This window comes from Bombina bombina, chromosome 7 (genome assembly GCF_027579735.1).
Source record: "Bombina bombina isolate aBomBom1 chromosome 7, aBomBom1.pri, whole genome shotgun sequence".
In the NCBI taxonomy this organism is placed as follows: domain Eukaryota; kingdom Metazoa; phylum Chordata; class Amphibia; order Anura; family Bombinatoridae; genus Bombina; species Bombina bombina.
This window is the reverse complement of record NC_069505.1, coordinates 32,545,637-32,564,415: the sequence shown is the minus strand read 5'-3', so window position 1 is coordinate 32,564,415 and position 18,779 is coordinate 32,545,637. Positions and strand designations below refer to the sequence as shown.

Genomic DNA, 18,779 nt, shown 5'->3' with positions numbered 1-18,779 from the left:
AAACATAATTTATCTAAGAACTTACCTGATAAATTAATTTCTTTCATATTGGTAAGAGTCCATGAGATGCACCCTTTTTTATGGTGGTTATGATTTTTTTTTGTATAAAGCACAATTATTTCCAGATTCCTCTGATGCTTTTTACTCCTTTCTTTATCACCCCACTACTTGGCTATTCGTTAAACTGAATTGTGGGTCTGGTGAGGGGTGTATTTATAGGCATTTTGAGGTTTGGGAAACTTTGCCCCTCCTGATAGGATTGTATATCCCATACGTCACTAGCTCATGGACTCTTGCCAATATGAAAGAAATGAATTTATCAGGTAAGTTCTTACATAAATTATGTTTTTATTAAGTCCCTTCATATATTTGAAGGTTTCTATCATGTCACCTCTTTCCCTTCTAAACTATACATATTTAGATCACTTGTTAACCTTTAGCATCAGGCAACAAAATAAACTTGCTTTTAAAGGGAACAAAGTATCTATAGTTCTATTCACATTTAAAATGTAGTAGTGTATATTGAGAAGTAAATCCGTTACTTCCAAGTGCCCTATAGATTTATTCACTCTTACCCCACAAGATCTTGATAAAGGCTGGTTAACAGCTGAAACGCGTAGATGTAAGAGACTGAGACTTTTGAGAATACTATTTTTCTTTGAGAGTGCTCTCTGGATGAAATGTATTCTCAACGGATGCCAAAGATTAACAAGCGATCCCTAGCCTGAAGAAATTTCACCACTCCCCCAGAACGTAATCGCGTTTACAGCGCATCACCCAGGAGGAGAGAAAATACCCATTAGGGATACACGGGACGCTGAAAAACCACGCACAGAAAAATAATTGCACACGCCTAAGAGGTGGTGAAAATACGGCCACGAGATTGCCGTTAGGCGTTTGTGCTGACCCATTGGTGTATCAACCTTGCCGAAAACAAAAAGTGGGGTAAGAGTGAGTAAATTTATAGTGGCTATAGGGCACTTGGAAGTAACGGATTTACTTGTCAATATAAACTACTACTTATAAACGTGAATGCAACTATAGATTCTTTGTTCCCTTTAAAAGCAAGTTTATTTTGTTTTTTTTTGCCTGATACATTTGACTTTTAACTCCAGGTTCATTTTGCAGGCTACTTACCTTTCTTCCTTATTAAAAATATATGGATGGTCTCCCTTTATATAACAGCTTTTAAACAGTATAACTTATTTTATTGTGAAACCAGCGGTGGTATAGTAACTAACTTTTATATATGTGTTAATAGATCAGTACATATTTTATTATATAATAACTCTGGGTTTTTATTAACAAACCTCAAGCCTGCTGTTGGTGGTTCCTTGGAACATAGGAAGTTGGCGATGAGCAGATCCCTAGGTGTCAGTATGGCCCATATAGTGTTGTATTTGTCATCATTTTACTTATATATTTAGATACGCCAGTTTTTATGAGAAATGAATGTCCCTTTTAATATTAAGATATTTTCATTCTTTCCACAGTACTCCGCCCCCCAATCTCCTTCGTTTCCAATCTGCTGCTGCCCTGTCCGCCATGCCAGCACCGTTGCCGCCAGCTGCAAGTAAAGATGAAGATGACGATTATGACTCGTAGCTTCTGGACGGACACCTTTAAAAAAAAAAACAAAAAAAAACAAAAAAAATTCAAAAGAAAAAAAAAATTCCGTTTTCACTTATTTGATGATTCTATTTTGTTTTTTTTTTGTGTTTTATTTTCAATTTTAAAGCTAGGGTGAAATGCCCAAAAGGGGGGTAAAATGTGTTCTTAAATTTATTATTAAAAAAGAAAAAAAAAGAAAAATGGCTGTGGATGTTCTAAAACCAAATAAAGAACTTGTGTTTTTTACGTGGTCATGGAATTAAATGGAGTCTACCAGGGCCTGGTGCGTTTCACATTCTTTCTTTTTCTTGCTTCGGAGTGCAAGTCCTCTTAGGTACACACGGGGGCGCCTCATCAGATGTTTCCATTTGTAGGGGGGAGGGTAAACAATATGTATAAAATTTGACATATAAGATGTGTTTTTTTTTTTCTTCTAATCTTATTGAATTGTTTTCCAGCTGCAATGATTGCAGATGTGTGTATAATGAGGTCAGTAATTTTATAGGGACATATGTTCCAATAACATTTCATAAGACCTAATAGATATACTTTTTTTTCTTCTAAAAGCACAAATCCAGATAGTTTTAATCTTGAAAATGTCATCATTGAGTTTTATTTCCCTTTAATGTCAGCAGAGGACGAAATAGAGTAGCTATACTTGTGATAGGATAGATGCCATGAGTGTGTGAGATAGCTGTGCAGGGCTATAAAACTCTACTTTTTTTTTTTTTTTTATAGGGTTCCTTTTTTCTGGGACTTACCTATGTTTTGAATGTCATGTGGCACCAATTTTTTATTTCCTTTTACATTTGTAAGGAATAATAAATTAAAATGTAACCTTTGAATTTAGAGGGTAGCCAAATAGCTTTTTGTGTTAAGATCTCTTAACGATGAATTAAAGGTACAGTCTACTCCAGAAATGTTATTGTTTAAAAAGATAGATAATCCCTTATTTACCATTCCCAAGTTCTGAATAACCAACGCTAATACACTTTTTACCTCTGTGATTACCTTGTATCTAAGCCTCTGCAGACTGCTCATTATCTCAGTTATATTAATACACTTTTTACCTCTGTGATTACCTTGTATCTAAGCCTCTGCAGACTGCCCCTTATCTCAGTTATATTAATATACTTTGTACCTCTGTGATTACCTTGTATCTAAGCCTCTGCAGACTGCTCATTATCTCAGTTATATTAATATATTTTTTACCTCTGTGATTACCTTGTATCTAAGCCTCTGCAGACTGCCCCTTATCTCAGTTATATTAATATACTTTGTACCTCTGTGATTACCTTGTATCTAAGCCTCTGCAGACTGCTCCTTATCTCAGTTATATTAATATATTTTTTACCTCTGTGATTACCTTGTATCTAAGCCTCTGCAGACTGCTCCTTATCTCAGTTATATTAATATACTTTTTACCTCTGTGATTACCTTGTATCTAAGCCTCTGCAGACTGCCCCTTATCTCAGTTATATTAATATACTTTGTACCTCTGTGATTACCTTGTATCTAAGCCTCTGCAGACTGCTCCTTATCTCAGTTATATTAATATATTTTTTACCTCTGTGATTACCTTGTATCTAAGCCTCTGCAGACTGCCCCCTTATTTTAGTTCATTTGACAGACTTGCATTTTAGCCAATCAGTGCTGACTTCTAAGTAACTCCACGGTTCTGAGTACAATGTTGTCCATATGAAACACATGAACTAGCGCCCTCTAGCTGTGAAACTGCCAAATTCATTCAGATAAGAGGCGGCCTTCAAGGGCTTCGAAATTAACATATGAACCTACCTAGGTTTAGCTTTCAACTAAGAACAAAGCAAATTTGATGATAAAAGTACATTGGAAAGTTGTTTAAAATTACATGCCCTGTCTGAACCATGGAAGTTTTAATTTTTTTTTTTTAAATAATTTTTGAGGTTGTACAAAACAATAACAGTAAAAGGTACAATGAATAATATAGCAGACATATATAGTGGCAATGTCACTTAGACCTGAAATTAAACATGACTATACTGCAAAATTAACAGGATATAGAAGGACAGGTCATCTTAATTGCAACTGGTTTGTACCCAACTGAGTGAATGGAACCTCTTTTTTTTAATTTATATAGACGATGCTTGCACCTCAATTGCTAAAACAGGCCACTCTTGGACCTATGCAAACTGAAAAACTCGGGGAGGTACATTAATGTTCAATACGGTCACTCTTGGACCTGGGAAAATATATAGATAGAGGAAAGATAAAAAATAAACCAAGAGAATAGAGGAAAAAGTACAGCAGGCTAAACAGCATATAGAGAATATAGGTAACTAGGTGTTGATGAGTCTATAATATCTGAACACTATACCCTCCTGATAGTAGGCATAATATAGGTTTATAGATTTATAGGGGCCATTCAGGACTGGCTTATGTGAGTACTGGAATGTCAAAAGCTTGGACATGCTAGGTTTACACTAGATATATATGCTATTCAAAGCTAGTATATTGCAAATGCAAAAGGTGTCTATATTATGAGATTAAAACTGGGAGGGGTGCTTAAACGTGGTTGGGTTCTAGGAATTTTTGTGGGAATAAAAGAGCTTAATTTAGCTAATTATATTACCTGGCATGTGAGCTCCTGCTAAACTAGTTCTGTAATAACAACAGCATGCTATATATTTAATGGTTTAAATATAATGTCTCAAGAGATCTTATTAGAGCTATATCCTACACACACCAGAATTACCCTATGTACCTTAGTTTACAAAGGCTATTTAGTTCCGGAAGGATGGAAATACTAATGCTGATAATAGTATGGAAGTGGAAAACAAAACGAAGATAAAAAAAAAAAGGGTTAAAATGCTTAAATATGGTTAGGTTTCAAGGGTTACTTCAGGGATAAAGGAACTCTGATAACTAATTCTGTTTCTCTTGTAAGGTGTATCCAGTCCACGGATTCATCCTTTACTTGTGGGATATTCTCTTTCCCAACAGGAAGTGGCAAAGAGAGCACACAGCAGAGCTGTCCATATAGCTCCCCCTCTAGCTCCACCCCCCAGTCATTCTCTTTGCCGGCTCTAAGCAATCGGAAGGGTAAAGTGAATGTGGTGTTAGAAATGTAGTTTTTATTTTCTACAAGCAAAAGTTTATTTTAAATGGTACCGGTGTGTACTATTTACTCTCTAGCAGAAAGGAGATGAAGATTTCTGCAGGGAGGAAGCTGATTTTAGCATGTTGTAACTAAAATCCACTGCTGTTCCCACATAGGACTGAGGAGTGCAAGAAAACTTCAGTTGGGGGGAACGGTTTGCAGGTTAGGCTGCAATAAGGTATGTTCAGTCATTTATTTCTAGACAAGACTGTGATAATGCTAGAAAAGACTGATAATATCCCCATGAGGGAAGGGTAAGCGGTATTCAGAGACTAAGTATGGAATTGCAAGCTTACATAACAGGGCTAGTTTATGCTGGTTGACACTACTTAATGGCAAACGTTTTTTATTGAAAAATTTCGTTTTTTGAGGCACTTTGAAGGTTCCTTTGGGTTTCTTTCAGAGGTTGTTACCCACATGGCTATTATTAAAACACTTAGGAGTGTTTCTTTAGGCCTCACAGCACCGGAGTAAGGTGGGAGGGGCCTAATTTCACGCTTCAGATGCGCAGAAGTTCAGGCTGTTTCAGATGGAGGGTCATGCTGCAGTTTGAGGGCCTATAAGAAGCTTTTCCCCCCACAAATCTGGTTCCTAAGGGCAGGTAGGGCCACAGCAGAGCTGTGGCAAGGTGCTGAAGTTGTTTTAACCGGTTTGTTGGCTTACTGTCGATCCGGTTTGGGCATTAAGGGGTTAATCGTTTTTATTGCTAGTGGTGCAATCTTATTAATGCTTTAGGTACATACTGTAAAAATTTCGAAAAGTTTGCTGCATTTTTCACTGTTTTGCAAAATTGTGTGCCTTTTTTTATCTCTTAAAGGCACAGTAACGTTTTTTTCAAAGTGTGTTTTTACTTGATTAAAGTGATTTCTAAGCCTGTTTGTCTTACTACTAGTCTGTTAAACATGTCTGACACCAAGGAAAATCCTTGTTCAATGTGTTTAGAAACCATGGTGGAACCCCCTCTCAGAATGTGTCCCACTTGTACTGATATGTCTATACACTTTAAAGAACATATTGTTGCACTTAAAAATGTGGCCCAAGATGATTCTCAGACAGAAGGTAATGAGGTTAACCCGTTAACCTCTACCCAAGTGTCACAACCAGTTATGCCCGCTCAAGTGACGCCTAGCACCTCTAGTGCGTCTAACTCTTTTACCTTACAAGACTTGGCGGCAGTTATGAATAATACCCTCTCAGTGTTTTTATCTAAACTGCCCGTGTTACCTGCAAAGCGTGATATCTCTGTTTTAAGAACAGATTCGGAGCATTCTGATGCTTTAGTAGCCGTATCCGATATACACTCACAACGCTCTGAAATGGGGGCGAGGGATGTGCTGTCTGAGGGAGAAATTTCCGATTTGGGAAAGGTTGCTCCTCAGACAGACTCGGATACGTTGGCTTTTAAATTTAACCTAGAACACCTCCGCTTATTGCTCAGGGAGGTATTAGTTACTCTGGATGACTGCGACCCTATGGTGGTTCCAGAGAAATTGTGTAAAATGGACAAGTACCTAGAAGTTCCTGTTTACACTGATGTGTTCCCTGTCTCTAAGAGGATTGCGGATGTCGTTACTAGGGAGTGGGATAAACCAGGTATTCCCTTCGTTCCCCCTCCTGTTTTTAAGAAAATGTTCCCCATATCTAAACCCATGCGGGACTCGTGGCAGACGGTCCCTATGGTGGAGGGGGCTGTTTCTTCACTTGCTAAACGCACAACTATACCAATCGAAGACAGTTGTGCTTTTAAAGACCTTATGGATAAAAAATTAGAGGGTTTACTTAAGAAAATTTTTGTTCAACAAGGTTTTCTTCTCCAACCTATTGCTTGCATTGTTCCTGTAACCACTGCAGCTGCTTTCTGGTTCGAGGCGCTGGAAGATGCGCTCCAGACGGAGACCTCATATGAGGACATTATGGACAGAATTAAGACTCTTAAGCTGGCTAATTCTTTTATCACAGATGCCGCTTTCCAACTAGCTAAGTTAGCGGCAAAAAATTCAGGTTTCGCCATTTTAGCGCGCAGGGCGCTATGGCTAAAGTCCTGGTCGGCCGATGTGTCGTCAAAATCCAAACTATTGAACATCCCTTTCAAAGGAAAGACCTTCTTCGGCCTGAATTGAAAGAGATTATTTCAGAAATCACTGGGGGAAAAGGCCATGCTCTCCCCCAGGACAAGTCCTTCAAGACGAAGAACAAACAAAATAATTTTCGTTCCTTTCGGAATTTCAGGAGCGGTCTCGCTTCATCCTCCCCTGCTGCAAAGCAAGAGGGTAACACTTCACAACCCAGGGCAGCCTGGAAACCTTACCAGGGCTGGAACAAGGTTAAACAGGCCAAGAAGCCTGCAGCTGCCTCCAAGACAGCATGATGGGGTAGCCCCAGATCCGGGACCGGATCTAGTAGGGGGCAGACTCTCTCTCTTCGCTCAGGCCTGGGCAAGAGACGTACACGATCCCTGGGCCTTAGAGATTGTATCCCAGGGATATCTTCTAGAATTCAAGGACTCCCCTCCAAGGGGAAGGTTCCACATTTCTCGTCTGTCTACAGACATGACAAAGAAAGAGGCGTTCTTACGCTGTGTAGAAGACCTACATTCAATGGGAGTGATCCACCCAGTTCCAATTGCGGAACAAGGGCTGGGGTTTTACTCAAACCTGTTTGTGGTTCCCAAGAAAGAAGGAACTTTCAGACCAATCCTGGATCTCAAAATTCGAAACAAATTCCTCAGAGTCCCATCATTCAAGATGGAGACCATTCGGACGATCTTACCAATGATCCAGGAGGGTCAATATATGACTACCGTGTGTTACGGTTGCCTCCAGGCTGGCTGGAAGTTGGACCGTAGAAAAGGATGCTCCTAGCGCTCACCACAGGATCATCAGCACCGTAGACACTATAATTACTGCGTAGCCACCATACGTAATGCAGACTCTTTGAACCACCGCTGCTGGGCTGGTATCTCGCCGTCTGCTCTGCGCCCTGGACCTACGACCAGGCTCCAGTAGGTGAACCTCTTCCTTCTGTAGCAATCCCTGTAGCTAAGGGAGTATGAAAAACATAGAAATCCCTGTAGTGATTACAGCTGTCCCCTACAAACATGAGTCAAAGCTGCAAGTTAGAGGGTCAGAATAGGTCTGCTGTGCTGGAACACACAGCCTGCTTTTTATTGAGGTTACTCTCAGGGGGAGGCATAAAATCCCCAATCACACATTTGGTGCATTTAGATAGCGAGACAACGCCCTTTTACAGGCCACAACAGCAGATAACATTACACACAATAAAACAATGCAGTCCACCTTATCACTAGCAGTCTGATTAGACAATGGGAATGTTTTATCGCTAAACTTAATTAGAGCTGATCCCAGCAAACTTGTATTTAGAATTGAACAAAATTAACTCTTAATGGCACACAATGAAAACCAATACCTTTGCAATAGTGCTTCCCCTCTGTGGAACACTCTGCCTGTGTGGCACTTGGTTCAGCAAGCCCTATCCACTGAACCAAGTGGGAGAAAGCCAGGGACAAGTCATTTCACAGGTCTGGGGACATAGTCTTAAAGGGGCATTGTTCACCAAAGTCACAATATGTCCCCAGACGGTTCTTAAAGGGCCATACACACCCAATAAAAGTTAATATGTTTTCAGGGGCACAATCTTCCAGGGGCCATAGTCATGAGGAAGGAGGCTGGCAAATAGGCTTCTCCAAAATCCAGGGAAGCAGGGCAATTTCCCATTTAAAGGGCCAGTTACAAATAGCAGTTTGTAACACCGTGTATCTAAAGGATGCATATCTACACATTCCTATCCACAAAGATAATCACCAGTTTCTCAGGTTCGCCTTTCTGGACAAGCATTATCAGTTAATGGCTCTTCCTTTCGGGTTGGCCACTGCTCCCAGAATTTTCACAAAGGTGCTAGGGTCCCTCCTGGTGGTTCTAAGACCGCGGGCATAACAGTGGAGCCTTATCTAGACGACATCTTAATTCAGGCGTCGACTTTCCAAAGAGCCAAGTCTCACACTGAAATTGTATTGGCCTTTCTGAGGTCTCACGGGTGGAAGGTGGACATCAAAAAGAGTTCTCTCTCCCCCCTCACAAGAGTTTCCTTCCTAGGAACCCTAATAGACTCGGTGGAAATGAAAATATTTCTGACGGAGGTCAGAAAGTTAAAACTCTTCACTACTTGCCGAGCTCTTCATTCCATTCCTCTGCCATCTGTAGCTCAGTGCATGGAGGCAATCGGACTAATGGTAGCGGCAATGGACATATAGTCCCTTTTGCTCGGATACACCTCAGACCACTGCAACTATGCATGCTCAAACAGTGGAATGGGGATTATGCAGATTTGTCTCCTCAAATACAGTTGGACCAGGGGACCAGAGATTCTCTTCTCTGGTGGTTGTCTCAGGATCACCTGTCTCAGGGAATGTGTTTCCGCAGACCAGAGTGGATCATCGTAACGACCGACGCCAGTCTGTTGGGCTGGGGTGCAGTCTGGGACTCCCTGAAAGCTCAGGGCTTATGGTCTCGGGAAGAAGCTCTTCTCCCGATAAACATTCTGGAACTGAGGGCGATATTCAACGCGCTTCAGGCATGGCCTCAGCTAGCTGCTGCCAAATTCATCAGATTTCAGTCGGACAACATCACAACTGTAGCTTACGTCAATCATCAAGGCGGAACAAGGAGTTCCCTAGCAATGATGGAAGTAACCAAAATAATCAGATGGGTGGAGGATCACTCTTGCCATCTCTCAGCAATTCACATCCCAGGAGTAGACAACTGGGAGGCGGATTTTCTAAGTCGTCAGACTTGTCACCCAGGGGAGTGGGAACTCCACCCGGAGGTATTTGCCCAGCTGACTCAGCTATGGGGCACTCCAGAATTGGATCTGATGGCGTCCCGTCAGAACACCAAACTTCCTCTTTACGGGTCCAGGTCCCGGGATCCCCATGTGGTGCTGATAGATGCTCTAGCAGCGCCTTGGTCCTTCAATCTGGCCTATGTTTTTCCACCGTTTCCTCTCCTCCCTCGTCTGGTTGCCAGAATCAAGCAGGAGAGGGCTTCGGTGATTCTAATAGCGTCTGCGTGGCCACGCAGGACCTGGTATGCAGACCTAGTGGACATGTCATCTGTGCCACCATGGACACTACCAATAAGGCAGGACCTTCTAATACAAGGTCCTTTCAAACATCCAAATCTAATTTCTCTGCGTCTGACTGCTTGGAGATTGAACGCCTAATTTTATCAAAGCGTGTTTTCTCTGAGTCGGTTATTGATACCCTGATTCAGGCTAGAAAGCCCGTCACCAGGAAAATCTACCATAAGATTTGGCGAAAATATCTTTTTTGGTGCGAATCCAAGGGTTACTCATGGAGTAAGGTTAGGATTTACAGGATTTTGTCCTTTCTCCAAGACGGATTGGAGAAAGGATTATTAGCTAGTTCCTTAAAGGGACAGATATCTGCTTTGTCTATTCTTTTTCACAAACGTCTGGCAGAGGTACCAGACGTTCAAACGTTTAGTCAGGCTTTAGTCAGAATCAAGCCTGTTTATAGACCCGTGGCTCCGCCATGGAGTCTGAATTTAGTTCTTTCAGTTCTGCAAGGGGTTCCGTTTGAACCTTTACATTCCATAGATATTAAGCTTTTATCTTGGAAAGTTTTGTTTTTGGTAGCTATCTCTTCTGCTCGAAGAGTTTCAGAGTTATCTGCTTTACAGTGTGATTCACCTTACCTTGTGTTCCATGCAGCTAAGGTAATTTTGCGTACCAAACCCGGTTTTCTTCCTAAGGTTGTATCTAATAAGAATATTAACCAGGAAATTGTTGTTCCTTCTCTGTGTCCTAATCCTTCGTCGAAGAAGGAACATCTGTTACACAATCTTGATGTGGTTCGTGCTTTAAAGTTCTATTTACAAGCAACTAAGGATTTCAGACAAACAACTTCTTTGTTTGTTATCTATTCTGGTAAGAGAAGAGGTCAGAAGGCGACCGCTACCTCTCTTTCCTTTTGGCTGAAAAGCATCATCCGTTTGGGCTATGAGACTGAAACAATTACTGCTCATTCTACCAGAGCAGTGGCTTCCACATGGGCTTTTAAAAATGAGGCTTCTGTTGAACAGATTTGTAAGGCAGTGACTTGGTCTTTGCTGCATACTTTTTCCAAATTTTACAAATTCGATACTTTTGCTTCTTCGGAGGCTATTTTTGGGAGAAAGGTTTTACAAGCAGTGGTGCCTTCCGTTTAAGGTACCTGTCTTGTTCCCTCCCTTCATCCATGTCCTAAAGCTTTGGTATTGGTATCCCACAAGTAAAGGATGAATCCGTGGACTGGATACACCTTACAAGAGAAAACAGAATTTATGCTTACCTGATAAATTTATTTCTCTTGTGGTGTATCCAGTCCACGGCCCGCCCTGTCATTTTAAGACAGGTGGTTTTTAATTTTAAACTACAGTCACCACGACACCCTATGGTTTCTCCTTTTTCTTCCTAACCTTCGGTCAAATGACTGGGGGGTGGAGCTAGAGGGGGAGCTATAATGGACAGCTCTGCTCTGTGATCTCTTTGCCACTTCCTGTTGGGAAGGAGAATATCCCACAAGTAAAGGATGAATCCGTGGACTGGATACACCACAAGAGAAATAAATTTATCAGGTAAGCATAAATTCTGTTTTTCTGATGGGTAGGATCATATTATACTGAATCTGTAATAATAGCTGCTAGCTATGTATCTAGTACCCTGAACTTAAAACCCACAAAGAGACCGGAATTTAAACTGATGTATTACTGTTTTGAAATATGTAAAATTTCTCAGCATGTCACACTACCTCGGCCGCTGGCAGTGAGGGGGATTGCTGAGTCGTTTCCATAGAAGTACATCAATACTGAACCTTGTGAGCTCACTGTGGACAGTCTCTTGAGCTTAGATGATAGGGATAGTTAGCAAAATATGTAAAACCCTCCTTAACATGAACTTCAGTACTACGACAGTTTAAAGATATGTGTTAGACATGATCCAAGCAAAATGAGTATATGCGTACCTGTATACCTAAGCTTTGATAGAAAATAATATGAAATACGTAAGTCTTCCATCCACCTCCAAAAGTCATATAAATAATCAAGAGACTAAAACAAAAACAGGGTGAGCATAAAACCCCACTATCACTAGTCTAGTGCTATACATTGATATTGTTTATAGAAACTATTAAGAAATATATCAAACAATGTGTATCTATATCATAGTAGAGAAGCAGTAGCTAACGTATAATAGAACTCTTGACTTAGTATAAGCTAAAAATAGTTACTAGCGTCCATCATGTCACAAGCCAAAAGACCTGAGCTCCATGTCTGTTATTTACTTTATCCGATACCCATCCTTATATAATCAAGGACAGTGTTCATCTGAGAGGCCAGGCTTGTGGCGGCACTGCAACTGGTTTGTTGTGAAGGGTTACCTGCAAGATCAGGCTCTCTCGGGATATCAATGTCCTCACGCTGCAAGATGGAGAGACAGTTTCTCTGGGGTGATAAACCAGGCTTGTTGAAATCAGAAATACTGGTTGACAGATAATTTTGTCCTCCACAGTTGCGGTGTGCACCAGATTTCTGCTTGAAATAGGTCGACGATACCCTTATGTGAGTTAGACCTGCTCCTTTAGCCTCAATGGCCGCGGGACCAGGGATAGAGCTCTGTGACGCAGCAGCCCCTCGGGCCTTGTAGAAGGAAGCGGGAGGCCAGCCAGACTTTGCCTGTAGCTCCGGGTAAGTAAAGTTCCTGTCAGCTCTGAGGCAGCCCTCCGAGGGCTCCGGGGTAGGAGCGGAACACAGGTCCGAGATGCCCAGAATTATTGAGCAAAGATCCTTCTTTAGCTGGTTGTAGCTTTGTGTAATCGCGTTACTGATAGTGCGTTCCGAAGTGTCCACAGCTGCTAGTACCTCCATGTTGTGTGCTAGGATGTCCCCCTATGTACTCCGCAAATGGAAGCTGCTATGCGAATCTGTTTCCGAATAGCCCCTAGTGTGAGCCCAGACTGTAGTTAGCTTAGTACTGCTGCCTTAGCCTGCTGACCCCGGGAGACCGGGGGGGTGATGTAGATGTTTCTTCAGTCTATGCCGCCATGCTTGTTATGCACCTCTTGGAGATTTTTATAACACTAGTAGTAGGAACAATGGCATTATTTAGTAGTAAACGGTTCAGCTTAATTTCCACTTTCATAAAACGTTGTTTTGGCAAGGAAAGGTAGATATATGCCACGGTAAATATCCAGATCTCTCAAGATTGTGAGGAGCTTCTCTTTTTTGCGACTGATCATGGCGGCTGCCGAAGTTTTAATTTTGACTAGACTGTTCCTTTAAATATACCTCAAACAGTTTTGTAATGTCTTACCTCGAGCCGTAACTCTTAGACCCACTTTCCTCTCTATCTGATGGCTGTAACATCACGTGTTGCCCTTACAGACATACAGCCATCAGATGGAGAGGAAGGTATGTCTGTAAGGGCAACACGTGATGTTACAGCCATCAGATGGAGAGGAAGCTAACATCACGTGTTACAGACATACCCTCCTCTCCATCTGATGGCTGTAACATCATGTGTTGCCCTTACAGACATACCTTCCTCTCCATCTGATGGCTGTAACATCACGTGTAGCCCTTACAGACATACCTTCCTCTCCATCTGATGGCTGTAACATCACGTGTTGCCCTTACAGACTTACCTTCCTCTCCATCTGATGGCTGTAACATCACGTGTTGCCCTTACAGACATACCTTCCTCTCCATCTGATGGCTGTAACATCACGTGTTGCCCTCACAGACATACCTTCCTCTCCATCTGATGGCTGTAACATCACGTGTTGCCCTCACAGACATACCTTCCTCTCCATCTGATGGCTGTAACATCACGTGTTGCCCTCACAGACTTTCCTTCCTCTCCATCTGATTGCTGTAACATCACGTGTTGCCTTTACAGACTTACCTTCCTCTCCATCTGATGGCTGTAACATCACTTGTTGCCCTTACAGACATACCTTCCTCTCCATCTGATGGCTGTAACATCACGTGTTGCCCTTACAGACATACCTTCCTCTCCATCTGATGGCTGTAACATCATGTGTTGCCCTTACAGACATACCTTCCTCTCCATCTGATGGCTGTAACATCACGTGTTGCCCTTACAGACATACCTTCCTCTCCATCTGATGGCTGTAACATCACGTGTTGCCCTTACAGACATAACTTCCTCTCCATCTGATGGCTGTAACATCACATGTTGCCCTTATAGACATACCTTCCTCTCCATCTGATGGCTGTAACATCACGTGTTGCCCTTACAGACTTGCCTTCCTCTCCATCTGATAGCTGTAACATCACGTGTTGCCCTTACAGACATACCTTCCTCTCCATCTGATGGCTGTAACATCACGTGTTGCCCTTACAGACATATTGAACATTGTTTTTCTTGCCTCCTTTAACTGCTAAACGGAATCTATTTTTGTGTTTTAAAGTAGCTTCTAATCTCACAAGAATTCAATTTAATTTGAGTATTTGCCACAATTTATCATTGGTGAAAGAAAATCAGGTGTTGTAAACTATGCAGTGCTAGTAAACATGAGTTTATTTGTAATTGAGGTATTTGTACAAAAATATTATTTCTTTCCTAAGATATGGTGAGTCCACGGCTTAAGTAATTACTGTTAGGAATATCACTCCTGGCCAGCAGGAGGAGGCAAAGAGCCCTTACACACAGTCATTCTCTTTTCCTTCGGTGCATGGAGGAGGTGAAGTTTAGGTGTCTGAAGAAAATTTTTGATTTCATCTACAAGCAAGTTTTGGGGTATAGCTGTATTCCACGTCATTCCTTGCAGTCGGGTAGTGGTGGTTTTAAAGCAGTTAGGAAAACGCAGTAAGTACCTCTTTACAAGTTCCTAACAATTGCTGCCCTCGTTTAGAAAGCCAGAGTTGGCTACTCTGTTCTTTCTTTTTCAAAGGTCTCTGTAAAGAACTGTCTTCTCATACATTGTAACTGTCTACATGCCGGACAGCGGGTTACACTGGGGTGTGAAGCAGGCACTAGCATGTTGTAGACTAACATTTATACTCTTATAAAAAGAAAGGGTAAAATGTTTTTATTAGGCTTTATTTTCTGACACCTATTTACTTGATAAAACAATACAAGTTTAAACTGAAAGTAAGGCTGCATTTTCTATTTCAGCAGTTTATTCATTTCCCCTTTGCTTTAAAATAAAACGATGCAACATTTTAAACTGTCAGGTTTGAAAAAATTATTTCTGGTACTCAGTGTACCAGGAAGTGGTGCCTCTCTGTGTTGCAGCAGTAATTTGAGCTTTGCAGTTGCAGTCACATGACCTGCTTTACTTCATAATGTTTCTGAGGAAAAAGTTGTTTTTCTCCATTTCTGGGTTATCCAGTCTTAATTGGTAGCGGTAAGGCACCTCAGTAATTGAGGTGTGGGGTTGCCTGAGGGGTGTATTTAGAAGTTTATTTGATGCTTATTAAATGTTTTTTCTTAACTTCTTACATAATTTTAGCTGGGGATCGATCCTAATTTGGGATAAAATTTAAAGTGTATATTTTCCTTGGCTTATTTTAATTGAATAATAAAATCTTTGACACTTATCTGTACAAGTTTATTTACTGTTTCACAACATGTCTGATATGAAGCAAGAGCCTGTTCTCATGAATTAATGCTTATTATGTTTAGAAGCACAAATTGCAGCTCCTATGCAATTTTGTTCTTAATGTGTCAAGAAAACCTTGCAAATGTCTTTTTCTCCTACTACGTCCCAAGCCTCAACTGCGTTACATGCAGTGCCCTGCGGTTCCTCTATAACTCCTAGTGGAGTTTATTTAAAAGTAGAAATTGCTGCCCAGGTATCTTCAGCGGTATCTGCGGCATTAGCTGCCATTCCCAGATTACAGGGAAAAACGCAAGAGGAAATCTAGAAATTCAGAAAGTAAGGTGCCTGTCCTCAGTTGTGCTTTCCAAGTTGCCCTTTCTCCTACGTCTGATGAGGAAGGTGCATCGGGACATTCTGAGGGTGAAATCTCAGATTAGGATAGTATAATCCCTCCTTCTATGACTGAGGTGGTATCCTTCAGATTTAAGCTTGAGCACCTTCGTGTATTGTTAAAGGAGGTTTTAGCTACTTTAGATGACTCCGATACTTCTGTTGTTGTCACTCCTAAGAAATCTAGTAAACTTAATAGTTTCTTTGATGAACCTTCCACATCGGAGGTTTTTCCTGTACTGGACAGTGCTAGGGAGATTCTCACAGGAATGGGAGAAACCAGGGGTGTCTTTTTTTTTTCCAGTCTCCCATTTTTAAGAAAATGTTTCCTGTTGAGCACTCCATTAAAGACCCTTGGTATACTGTACCCAAAGTTGAAGGGGCCATTTCCACTCTGGCTAAGAGAACCACTATTCCTATTGACGATAGCTGCTCTTTTAAGGATCCGATGGACAAGAAGCTGGAGGCTTATTTGAAAAAGATTTATGTTCATCAAGGTCTCCAATGGCAACCTGCGGTGTGTATTGCCACCGTGATTAGTGCGGAATCTTATTGGTTCGATGCCTTGTCTGATTCTCTTCAAGTAGAGACTTCCTTGGATGAAATTAAAGATAGGATTAAAGCTCTTAAGTTGGCCAATTCCTTTATTGCAGATGCCATTTTACAGGTTGTTTAGACTAGGAGCTAAAATTTCTAGTTTCGCTGTCCTAGCCCGCAGGGCGTTATGGTTGACATCCTGGTCTGCGGACATTTCCTCTAAAGTCAAGCTTCTGGTGATTCCTTACAAGGGCAAAACCTTGTTTATACCCAGTTTGGCAGAAATTATCTCTGATATTACGGGTGGAAAAGTTTCTTTTCTACCTCAAGATAAGAAGAAAAGGCCTTAAATGACTTCAGAGTAATCTTTGTTCCTTTGGTAACTTCAGAGGAAATATAACCCAGGTGCCTGACCAAACGGAGGCAAAGGTAATTCCAACGGTGACAATAAATCAATAATTTGATAAATTAAAATATAAAATGATATCATTTGCCTGAGGAAAAAGCGCGGTTAGCGCTTAGAAACGCGTAGCATTATTCACACAGATTCACTGTTTGATCTGTGTTTGTTTTTATCATTTTATTAAATATATTTGTATATATTTTTACACTGGAGTCCTTCCTTTTTTCCTTCTGACGTCCATCAGCAGCTCACCTGGAATCCATTTCCAACTGCAGCAGCCTAGCCTGGGTACAAATGTGCACTAGGTCACCATAATATACCTAGTACGCTCCATTTGCACTAAAGTGTGCAACACAATTTGTGAGTATTCCTTTGTTACCGCAAGTTGATATTTACTTATCTCCACCATTGATTTGCACTAGGGGTCGCCCTCTTTTTTTCTATATATTTAGAGACCTACAATTGCTGTCTATCTGGCATCCACATTCCAGGAGTAGACAACTGGGAAGTGGATTTTCTGAGCAGACAGACTTTTCATTCCGGGGAGTGGGAACTCCATCCGGAGGTGTTTTCCAGCTTAGTCCTGAAATGGGTGGTGCCGGAGTTAGATCTGATGGCGTCTTGCCAGAACACCAAGCTTCCAAGGTACGGTTCAAGGTCAAGAGATCTGCAGGCCGTTCTGATAGATGCTCTGGCGGTTCCTTGGGTTTTCAGGTTGGCATACCTGTTTCCTCTGTTTGACCTCCTTCCACGAGTCATTGCTCGTATCAAACAGGAGAGGGCATCAGTGATTCTAATAGCCCCTGCGTGGCCTTGCAGGATCTGGTTTGCAGATCTAGTGGAAATGTCATCTCTCCCACCTTGGAGACTACCTCTGAGGAAGGACCTCCTGATTCAGGGTCCCTTCCTTCATCCAAATCTTATTTCTCTGAAGCTGACTGCTTGGAGATTGAACACTTAATTCTGTCTAAGCGTGGTTTTTCTGAGTCGGTCTACTAGAAAGATTTACCATAAGACACAACGTAAATATCTTTATTGGTGTGAATCCAAGGGCTACTCTTGGAGTAGAATTAGAATTTTATCTTTTCTTCAGGAAGGCCTGGAGAAGGGATTGTCAGTACCCTGAAGGGTCAGATGTTTGCTTTATCTGTTTTACTACATAAACGTTTGGCAGATGTGCAATCTTTTTGTCAGGCCTTGGTCAAAATCAGGCCTGTCTTTAAAGGGACACTCAAGTCAAAATTAAACTTTCATGATTCAGATAGAGCAGCAATTTTAAACAACTTTCCAATTTATTTCCATTAACAAAATGTGCACAGTCTTTTAATATTTACACTTTTTGAGTCACCAACCTTTACTGAGCATGTGCAAGAACTCACAGACTATACGTATATGCATTTGCGATTTGTTGATGGCTGTCACATGATACAGGGGGAGTGGAAAGATACAACTTTGTAATTTATTTTAAAACATCTGCTACTCATTTGAAATTCAGGCTAAGTGCTATTGCATTGTCTTCTTATCATGCATGTGTTGATTATGCAAATCTACTGTATTGACTGGTTCTTTAAGTCTGTTGCTGCTCCTTGGAGCCTTAACCTTGTTAAGTTTTATAGCTGGCTCCGTTTGAGCTGTTGCATTCCATAGACATTAAGTTGTTATCTTTAAAGGTTTTGTTTCTTGTTAGCTCTTCTGCTCGAAGAGTCTTGGAACTCTGAGCTCTGCAGTGTGATTCCTCATAGGGCATGTCATTTTAAACAACTTTCTAATTTACTTTTATAATTAAATTAGCTTTGTTCTCTTGGTATTCTTAGTTGAAAACTAAACCTAGGTAGGCTCATATACAAATTTCTAAGCCCTTGAAGGCTGCCTCTTATCTGAATGTATTTCACAGTTTTTCACAGCTAGAGGACGTTAGTGCATGAGTTATTTAATAGTCAGCACTAATTGCCTGAAATGCAAGTCTGTCAAAAGAACTGAGATAAGGGGGCAGTCTGCAGAGGCTTAGATACAAGGTTATCACAGATGTAAAAGCTGTGGCTTATGCAAAACTGGGGAAT

General features: G+C 41.2%; 1 protein-coding gene across 1 annotated transcript in view; it reads left to right on the top strand.

Moving 5' to 3' along the window:
- LOC128665801 (dr1-associated corepressor) overlaps positions 1-1,857 on the top strand; it is a 105,736-nt gene extending 103,879 nt beyond the window's left edge. Inside the window, exon 7 of the mRNA XM_053720008.1 lies at positions 1,494-1,857. Coding sequence (XP_053575983.1) covers positions 1,494-1,605 — 112 coding nt within the window. The 3' untranslated portion in view covers positions 1,606-1,857. The remainder of the gene's footprint in view (positions 1-1,493) is intronic.
- Positions 1,858-18,779: the final 16,922 nt, after the last annotated feature.